Source organism: Salvia splendens, chromosome 2 (genome assembly GCF_004379255.2).
Source record: "Salvia splendens isolate huo1 chromosome 2, SspV2, whole genome shotgun sequence".
Classification (NCBI taxonomy): Eukaryota; Viridiplantae; Streptophyta; class Magnoliopsida; order Lamiales; family Lamiaceae; genus Salvia; species Salvia splendens.
Genome location: NC_056033.1, coordinates 34,586,243 through 34,595,595, shown reverse-complemented (window position 1 = coordinate 34,595,595; position 9,353 = coordinate 34,586,243). Strand labels below are relative to the sequence as shown.

Genomic DNA, 9,353 nt, shown 5'->3' with positions numbered 1-9,353 from the left:
CTTTTCGGGGGGGGTAGTGATGGAGTACGGACTAAACAAGCCCAACAGCAGTGACGGCCCATCAGCCCAAAGCCCAAGGAAGAGTATCAGATCGGCATTACCAAAGAGTTCGGCCCCAGCCTACAGCTCGGTAAAAGCCAACCAATCAGTTCGGCATTACCAAAGAGTTCGGCCCCAGCCTACAGCTCGGTAAAAGCCGACCAATCAAGCTCTACTCTCAGACCGGCAAAAGCTGCTCGGCAATAGTTCAGCAGTTCGGTCTCAGTATTTGACCGAACTGGGAGATCGTCAACTCATGTCAGAACCTCCACGATCTCCACTACACCCACGATCTATTTAGTGGTGTCAAGCAGTCATTAACTCATGCAGGATAGTGGGCCCATGCAGGATCGCATGACCTCCACGACATCCACAACCATCATTAGTGGTGATGCAAGCCACGATCTTAGTTCAATGTATAAATAGAACTTAGATCAGATAGATCAGAGAGGCTCTCTCTCGCTCTCTAGAGAAAAAATATCAAATAGCAAGTTTGTATTTGTAAGCTGTAGAAAACAGATCAAGCAATACAACTCTGCCCTCTTTTCTTCCCGTGGACGTAGATTTACTTCAGTAAATCGAACCACGTAAATTCTTTGTGTCGTGATCTGTATTTTCCTGCATTCACTAACATCAGAAATTCGCGGATTCATGTTAGGACAGTGTGTTATCCTTATTCCATAATTTCCAATTTACTATCAAAAGAGAAAAAACAATTACCACAACAATTAGTATATATATATGTCTCGTTCGAGATTTGTAGCTATGACGAATCCAAGCAAGATTCTAATCAAATTGAGAAGTAGTATTATTTTTTCTGGCCTCTTTCAAATGATAAGTGAAAAACCAATGAATTTCTAGCTCAGATTTTATATGTTTACACATGTATATAATGAATATTCATGCTTCTCATGAGATCAATGTCAGACTTATTTTATACTCCCTAAACTAGTATTTTTGAAAGTAGGAATTTATGAATTACCACACGTGCAAAACCATTCTTTCATATTTCAATACAAAATATGTTTATTATTTTTAAATTGAATTTTTTTAGACTTACATATTTGCTGATGAACATTTAAGACTTTGTAAGTACAATATATATTTTTTAATTATCATTTAAGATTTACTAAGTAGTAGCATATATTTATTGAAGTACCGTGAAATGTTAAGTTTGTTAGTAGTTGGGACCAATTTTGCCGATTTTTATTAACACAGCGTTGGCCTTGTGGCCACAATCTCTCACTCTCTCTCTAAGCAGCAAATTGTAAACTAACGTTCAAATACTCTGCTTTAACCGTTCCACTCCTGACAAAAAAAAAACAAATTTCATTCTATATAAAGGCAGTGGCCTTCTCTCTGAGTCTCTCTCAAAGACACAATTTGTTGATCAAAAGGAAAATGGTGGTGAAGATGATGAAGTGGAGGCCATGGCAATCGAAGAAATTGGAGGCCAGAATCACCATTCATCATCTGAAAAGCAGCTTGGTAGGCGACGATGGGTCCAAATATTCGGTTCAAATCAAATGGAAAGGCGCCAAAGGGATCATCTCTTTGAGTTCTCTGAGGAGGAAGAGTGTGAGAAGGAATTTTACAAAGGAGATGTTGTTGAACCAACATGGAATTGCTTCTTGGGAAGAGGAATTCCGATGTTTCTGCGCTTTTTCTGCTTACAAGGACGCCCTCTTTCATCCGTGGGAGGTCTCCTTTACCCTTTTCAATGTCAGTTCTCCATCTCTCTCCCCTTTTCTTGATTTTTATTTCTTTTTCTCTTTTTCTTTTTTTGCTGGACTCATTTTCTCTTCCTTTATTTTTTTGACTACTTATATTCAAGTGACACTACTGCGTTTCTCTTTCTTTTTTTTTTGAACAACAAAGAAAATGTTTATGATCGCTCTAATTCAGTGGTTCACGTTTCTGATTGAACAAATTTTGTTTATTAATCAAAACCAAACTAACCATTACCTCTCTCTTTGAAAAAAACGAATCAACCACTAAAGTTGAATTGTAGTTGAGTTGGAATAAGTGGGTGATTGATGTTGACTGTGTGACAAAGTTTGTGATGCTAAAACACTGGCTGGGATTATGCAGGGGTCGAACAGTGTAGCCTCTGCATCATTGAATCTTGCAGATTTTGATAAACAACGCAGAGACATCGATATTCCTCTTGTCATCAATGCTTCTCTTCATGTAAGCAATCTTACCCAAATTTTGCTCTTTTTTTTTCTTTCTTTGTTCAATGATAAATAACTAAATAGTAATATTGTGTTGTTCTTGTGATGCAGCTCTCAATCCTTCTTGTTGAACTGAGAAATGTCCAAGATCATCCTGAACCAGCACCAAAACCCATTCTCATGTTTCCTCGATCACCATGCTATGGAGAAATGTTCTCCCCAGAGAAGCAAGATCTCTCAACTCTCAAGGCCAGCCCCATCAGAGTCAACATCTTCAAAGGTCTCTCCGCGCTCAGGCCAAAAAGAGCCAGTCAAGACGATGGCAGCAGCGACGGGAGGAGCTCTGATAGGAGTGATGGCGGCCTCTACCCACTTGACTCTGATTCAGACGACCACAGCTCTGGTGAAGGGCTCTCCGAGGAGGATTCTGGCGACAGGAAGTCCTTCAGTTATGGGACTTTGGCTTATGCCAACCATGCCGGAGCAGCGTCGGCTCACTCAAACATGAGCAGCGGGGAGGATGAGGACTGGCTCTACTACACCCATCACACCAAGCCCACTTCACCTCCTGATCATCCAATGCAGGAGCAGAACTCTAAACGTCGGCTTCTGCCATGGAGGAAGCGGAAGTTGAGCTTCAAGTCTCCCAAGATGAAGGGGGAGCCGTTGCTGAAGAAATGCTATGGCGAGGAAGGCGGAGATGATATTGATTTCGACCGAAGGCAGCTTAGCTCCTCTGATGAGTCCACCTTAACGGTATGTTTTCGACCATAGCCATACTCGATTCTGGGTGGTTGAAAAAAGTTACTGAATTGGTCTTTTACTCGTGCAGAAAGATGGGGAGAGTTCTGCTATGTCCGTCTCTGCATTTGGAGACGATGGTTTCGCTATTGGCACCTGGGAAGACAGGGATATCACAAGCCGCGATGGCCACATGAAGTTGAAAACAAAAGTTTTCTTTGCCTCAATCGACCAGAGGCATGAGCGCGCAGCTGGTGAGAGTGCATGCACAGCTCTGGTTGCTGTGATCGCTGACTGGCTGCAATCCAACGACAACGAGATGCCGATCAAATCCCAGCTTGACAGCCTCATCCGCGAGGGATCACTGGAATGGAGAAATCTCTGTGACAACGAGACGTACAGGGAGCACTTCCCGGACAAGCATTTTGATCTTGAGACAGTGTTGGAGGCGAAGGTCCGGCCACTTTCTGTTGTACCTGAGAAATCATTCGTTGGATTTTTCCATCCGGAAGGATTGGATGACAAAGGGTGTGATGTCCTACAAGGTGCCATGTCATTTGACAACATATGGGATGAAATCTCTGCATCTGCATCTGCATCAGAGATGCCTCTCTCGGCTTGCCCTCTCATCTACATCATCAGCTGGAACGATCACTTCTTCGTCTTGAAGGTCGAACAAGATGCATACTACATCATCGACACTTTGGGTGAGAGGCTCTATGAAGGATGCAACCAAGCCTTCATCTTGAAATTTGACAGTGATTCCGCAATTCATCAAAGGAAGAACGACGATAAGGAGGGCTCTACTGGGAAAGAAGCGGTTACCAATAATCTTATTGAAGGAAAGAATATGGAAGAATCAAGCGAAGTCTGCACGGGCAAAGAGTCGTGCAAAGAGTACATCAAGAGCTTTCTAGCTGCAATCCCCATCAGGGAGTTACTAGTTGACCTGAAAAAGGGACTGCTGGCATCGACGCCTCTACATCATCGCCTGCAAATCGAGTTCCATTACACCAAATGCCTGCATCCACAAAATGAGCTTCTGGAAGCAGAAGTAGTAGATGATACTAAGGGAACCTTACGTTTGGAAGAAGCATTAGAAGCTAAAAATTTGTAGAGATACAAACCCCTTTTCAGTTATGTCTAATTTTCATGTTTCTGCATGACAATTGACAAGGTATAATGTGCTAATTGTGCGCTAAGCTTAGTTTTAGCTTTCCTAACCTTTGGCCTTCACATCAATAACCAATTTTCGGAGAAATGTAAATGAGTTGAATAAATATATATATATTATCCTTCTTTATATACTTCCATTGAAAGTGCAGTCTATTTAAGTATGGATACATAATACTGATAGTCCTAGTGGCCAATGTCACAAAGAAATTGCCCCAAAACATATAAGATATCACGGTGCGATTGAATCCCGAGGTTGAAGAGAACACCTGCATCACATTCCAAAGCAATATTACTAAATCTTTCTCAGCACACATATAAATCAAGGAAAACAATGGAAGCATCAAACCCAAAGAACTCACTCGATCAAAATTTGGCTGACAGGCAGGTACAGTCATTTCATTTTGGGAATAAGGGATCACTGATTACCACATCCATTCCTAACAGTTGAGCAAAGCTGAGATGCAAGCTTAACAACTCCCCACATGGATGCGTCGTTCTGTTTCAGTAATCAGCAAACTTATATATTTTTGTTGATAAGGATTTGAGTGATGCATGTAACAGACAGATACACAAAACAATGAGGTGGATCTACAATATAAGCTGAAATCCGGTAACTCAACTGAGTTCCTTTATGGATAGTGCTGCAAGGCTGCACCATTTTCGCAGTCTTATTTTGCCAGAAATTTTAACAAATCTATGGCAAAAGTCTGATGTAGACCATAGTGGTGGACAAAGGTGAGCATACATGTGTGGAATTTCTGAACTGTGCTGCTACTTACCAAGTACACAACATCGAAGGCTTTCTGGTAGCTGTCACTAGAGCTCTCAATGTTGTCGTTCCTGCATAAAGAACTTTCAGGTAAGACAACTAAAGATGTGTCATGAATGCATCAGAATGATGCCCTAATTTTTTAGCTACAATATAAAAAAGAAAGGAAGATGATAACATAAAATAACTCGATTGTAAATGTCATACTTTGAAAAAAGTAGACACAACCTAACTTAATAGGAGAGACTAGAGAGAACAATCCACTGGTTCAGTAGAAACACTGACTTAAGCAAACGCATGTCAGAGTTTATGAGGCACTAAGTAACAATAAAATCAGGAATAGAAGTTTAGCAGCTTTATAAAATCAAGGCTCATGAAATGGAGTATTATTCAAAGATAATAGCATTCTGTTATCTTGGTAATGGTTTAGACTTAAAAAAAATTGGAAATAACATCAGCATTCTCACAACATTAGATGCAGCAATGCGAGCAACATATTCATAATATTTTACACCAGAAATTATAACTCACAGGAATCCCACTGATATTCTTGTACTGTAGTTCAGACCATCAGACATTCCAAGATCTCCAATATGATCACCCAAGAGTAGTACATTAGTTCTCAGTTTCACAGAGGAGGCGTCAGGCGTGGACTCTTCTGAGTAGCCAAGCTCCTCATGAACCGGACCAGCCATGTCAATTGCATGTTCATTCTTATTCAATACATGGATTGTTTTTCCTGTAACAAAGAACAATATCCAGATGATCTATATTCCTCAATGATGCAAAGGAAGGAACACATGCAAGAAGAAAGATTCTTGCGATACCATCTTTGTCAGTCACTGAAACAGTTTTGGAAACATGAAAAGATGACAACCTGAAAACAATATTTCGAATAAAAGCTGTTTTTGAAACCTATAGCATATAGAATTAAGTTAGTGTCTGGAGAATGAAGAGAAATTGAAAATTTTATCTTCCAACCATCTAAAGAGTTTTAGATATAAAGACAACAGTGCATACAACTGGCTGCGAGTATGAGGCTGAAAAGAATTTTTTATATACAATAACAAATAAACAGTACAAAATCAATGCTTTCACTACAAGAAAATCAGAAAGAAAGGCACAGCAGATCATTCCACTTAATTAGTTATCCTTGTAAGTTCTAAGTTGTAATAGGAAATATACCCTTAAATGATACAAGGTTACCATTCTGGTCAAAAACCATTCGATTGGATACAATTTTAACATTCTTAAATGGCCTATGGAGTTTTTGTCTGAACACCTGGTGAAAAAAGCATAAAAAATTAGCATACCATACAGTATACTCAAAACTATACATAGATGCAAAGCATCACTAAAATCAGACATGGGTAATTGGAATCTCAAGGCTAACCTCTTCAATAATATCTGCAAGTCCAGCAGAAAATATAAGGACCGGAACATTACTTCTCTGCAAATATATGATATCATCATTATAACTTTGCCCTTAAATTTAGGCTCAGTAAGCAAAAAAAAAGCTAAATGAAAAATTAATATGCTCAGGGATTCTGGTGATGTCTACCTCCAACAGTTCAAAAAGTTCAGTAACCCCATCTCTAAATGCAATCCTTGATTTAACCACAGAGCTCTTTATGGCATCAAAGTTGAGTCCTCCCTCAACAAGAAGACCATGTGTTTTTTCCCACCTGCATATACAGAGTCAAAAACTTAAAATCCCTCAGAGCCAATTGAAAACTTTCAGAAATTCAAATATTTGATAGAAAAAGTATTGAGGAATAACATATTAGACGGCTTAAGAACACTTCCAGTCTCTAATAAGACGAGCTAATAATGAGAGAGCATACGAAAGTGAAACACAGTTGTAATTCCATTCTTAGGATATGTAAAGTCACATACCACTCTTCCATAAGTTTTGCTTTCTCGTCAAGAGGAATGGCAGGGTCAATTTCTAATGGATGGTAATGATCATATAATTCTTGCCTCTTTAAATCATACTCAGGATTTCCCTGTTGCAGGAGGGCATGACTACCTACAATTTTAGTATTTAGCAAAAAGTTAGTATGGCCATTAATGGCTCGGAAGCTTGTTCTATAGGTGGCTATATTTGGAATTAGTGAAAGAAGAATCAGATATAAATGAAATGAAACATGGTGGAACATAATCCCAAGTGTAAAACAAGTATAACATACTATGCCCTCGCTGCCCATCGACCAAATACTTAGTTAGTGTGGCGTCAAAATCTGCAATAACCTGTCATTTTAAAGTAGGATACATGTTACATATATGCACAGACGGGCAAGAAGTATGCACATTTGAATTCAATGCCAACCCTCAAAAAGTGGACGGTATGAATAAGTATAGAGAACAAGACATCAGCAAACATGACTGAATATAGAAAATAAAATAGTACTAACTATTTATACATTTACTAACCCTTAACTAGCTTCTCTTATTCTTAATTGACAGGTGATCTCCACAAAAAAATCACAAGATATAGCTGATAATTATTTTGCAGGTCATCCCCCCCCCCTCCCTAACTTTATGTTCCCAGATGCCTCTAAATTCTTATGTAGATATTCATCCAGTTATAACTGAGTCTGCCTTTTACCTTTTATGTAAATATATAAACATTGCACTTGCACTCTAGCAGTCATTGTAGTTTCAATTCTAAACAAGTAGAATACGGCTAAATATTGTATGTCAGCCATCATACGGACCAAGAGTTATTTTCCATGAAATAAAAGATATGGAAATCACTATTCTCCGAGCAATGTTAATTTCAGTTGTAGCGAGACTGAACATGTAAATGAATATGCTGTAATTTAGCATTCATAACAAAATTATGGATGGATATCTTATACTAGTATCTTAATACAAAATTCCACAATTATATAGTACGTAGCAGTGTAGCACATATGAACAAAATCTGCTTACATATTGAGGTTACACAGATTAATATAACTACAGAATTACAGAAATTCGACAAGTACATTATCTGGTTCGAGCGCAGAAACATAACAACTTTCCACCAAATGAAGACACTAATGATTAATCTAGACGAAACAAAACCTGCAGCTTCGAAGTGCCATCGCGTAGAATAGATGATATTTTGGTCTGTAGCAATTGAGGGTCTCCCACCATCACTTGAGCACCATCAAACACAACATGTTCCATAGTTTCGCCTCGATTGTCAGTGTTCCTGCAGGTGTTTCTATACGAAACCCCACACTCTCCTCTGTGACATACATATATACACACTAAGCCATTTTCCAGCTCAATAGCAGATCAAAACAGCAAAAAATAACCCATTCCAAAAAACAGAGCAACAGAACAATTTTTAGCGGTTTATAATATAAATGAGAGAAATGCGATGCAGAATTAAGGAGAAGAGCGGTCAGTTACCTGATTCTAAGGTGGAAAGGGGCGAAGCGAATGGGGAGAGAGGAAATTCGAAGCCAGTAGCTCATGAGGAAGTAGACTGGTGTGGTATTTGATACCTGTCGAAAAGGGTGGGTCTGAATAAATAAATATAAATAAAATAACATGGGAAAAATGTCTATGTTTGAGTCTAAGAGCATCTCCAATAAAAATAGCTCAGTCATAGCTCAGTCACAAACTCCTTCTGTCACATCATTAGCACTAAAACTCTTTCTGCCACATCATCAGGACAAGCAATAGCCCAGCCACAATAAACAAAATTATTAAAAACAAATAATTAACAATCACACAAAATACGGAATTAAATTTACGACACATATACGAGAAAATTCAATAATAATATTAAAATTTTAAAAAGTACATTAATTAAAAAAATTACATTAATTTTAAAAAAAACTCCTACTCCACGTACGAGCCCCCCGCCTCCGCCTCACGCCTCGCTGTCGTCGCCATCGTCGCCGCTATCCGGGACCCCCAAATCTGCGGCATCTGAGCCCGCGTCTGAGCCCCCCACCTGTGCCGCGGCAGCAGTCAAATCGGCTCGCATACTCACGAGCAGTGCGTGAAAAAAACTCTTCTCCTCGGGGTCAGTGGCATTCTTCCAGTCAGATATGACCTTGTACATCTGAGCCAGCGTTTGTTGACGAGCCAAGAAGACGAGGTCGCCTGTCGGGCTGCCAACAGTGGGGGATGGCGACTGGACCTCCTCGGACCTCTGGCGAGCCCGTTGCGCCCGCCTTTGACCAACCGGGCGAGTGCGGCGAGTAAACTCGGGAGGGGACGGGGTCTCCTGAGCATCTTCGGGGAGGTCGTGGGAACCGCCGCTGCTGCTGCCGGCGTAATCACCGGTATAGTTCAGGCGCTGCTTCTTCGGCCAGCCAGCATCGACTCCTGCCCGAAACTTCTCGGAGTCCATTAGCACCAGGTAGCAGTTCCAGTAGGTGAACTCCTTGTAAAGCTCGGGCACAGGGAACTCTTTCTCCGCCATCCTCCTGCAGTCCACGTCAGTTTGGCCA

At 40.2% G+C, this 9,353-nt stretch overlaps 2 protein-coding genes across 2 annotated transcripts; one reads left to right on the top strand and one right to left on the bottom strand.

The window, feature by feature from the left end:
- Positions 1 to 1,234: 1,234 nt before the first annotated feature.
- On the top strand, positions 1,235 to 4,257 carry LOC121792368. Its single transcript, XM_042190279.1, has 4 exons — positions 1,235 to 1,761; positions 2,131 to 2,229; positions 2,325 to 2,969; positions 3,046 to 4,257. Exons 1-4 carry the CDS (start codon positions 1,441 to 1,443, stop codon positions 4,069 to 4,071), a joined length of 2,091 nt encoding a protein of 696 aa, XP_042046213.1. The 5' UTR covers positions 1,235 to 1,440; the 3' UTR covers positions 4,072 to 4,257.
- On the bottom strand, positions 4,204 to 8,884 carry LOC121778960 (7-methylguanosine phosphate-specific 5'-nucleotidase A-like). Its single transcript, XM_042176333.1, has 12 exons — positions 8,852 to 8,884; positions 8,302 to 8,396; positions 7,969 to 8,134; positions 7,089 to 7,149; positions 6,796 to 6,928; positions 6,461 to 6,584; positions 6,293 to 6,349; positions 6,085 to 6,181; positions 5,431 to 5,638; positions 4,910 to 4,970; positions 4,490 to 4,626; positions 4,204 to 4,396 (listed from the first exon to the last, which is right to left on the bottom strand). Exons 1-11 carry the CDS (start codon positions 8,882 to 8,884, stop codon positions 4,546 to 4,548), a joined length of 1,116 nt encoding a protein of 371 aa, XP_042032267.1. The 3' UTR covers positions 4,204 to 4,396; positions 4,490 to 4,545.
- Positions 8,885 to 9,353: the final 469 nt, after the last annotated feature.

What these genes read in the sequence shown, in the direction of transcription:
- LOC121792368 (XM_042190279.1), top strand. Translation starts at nt 1,441, where the DNA reads ATGGTGGTGAAGATGATGAAGTGGAGGCCATGGCAATCGAAGAAATTG. An exon ending in TCTCCTTTACCCTTTTCAAT is followed by an intron (nt 1,762 to 2,130) that starts GTCAGTTCTCCA and finishes GGGATTATGCAG; the next exon opens with GGGTCGAACAGTGTAGCCTC. An exon ending in TCATCAATGCTTCTCTTCAT is followed by an intron (nt 2,230 to 2,324) that starts GTAAGCAATCTT and finishes CTTGTGATGCAG; the next exon opens with CTCTCAATCCTTCTTGTTGA.
- LOC121778960 (XM_042176333.1), bottom strand. Translation starts at nt 8,884, where the DNA reads ATGCGAGCCGATTTGACTGCTGCCGCGGCACAG. An exon ending in CCTTTCCACCTTAGAATCAG is followed by an intron (nt 8,135 to 8,301) that starts GTAACTGACCGC and finishes TGTATGTCACAG; the next exon opens with AGGAGAGTGTGGGGTTTCGT. An exon ending in TAACCTTGTATCATTTAAGG is followed by an intron (nt 5,639 to 6,084) that starts GTATATTTCCTA and finishes TCTTTGTTACAG; the next exon opens with GAAAAACAATCCATGTATTG.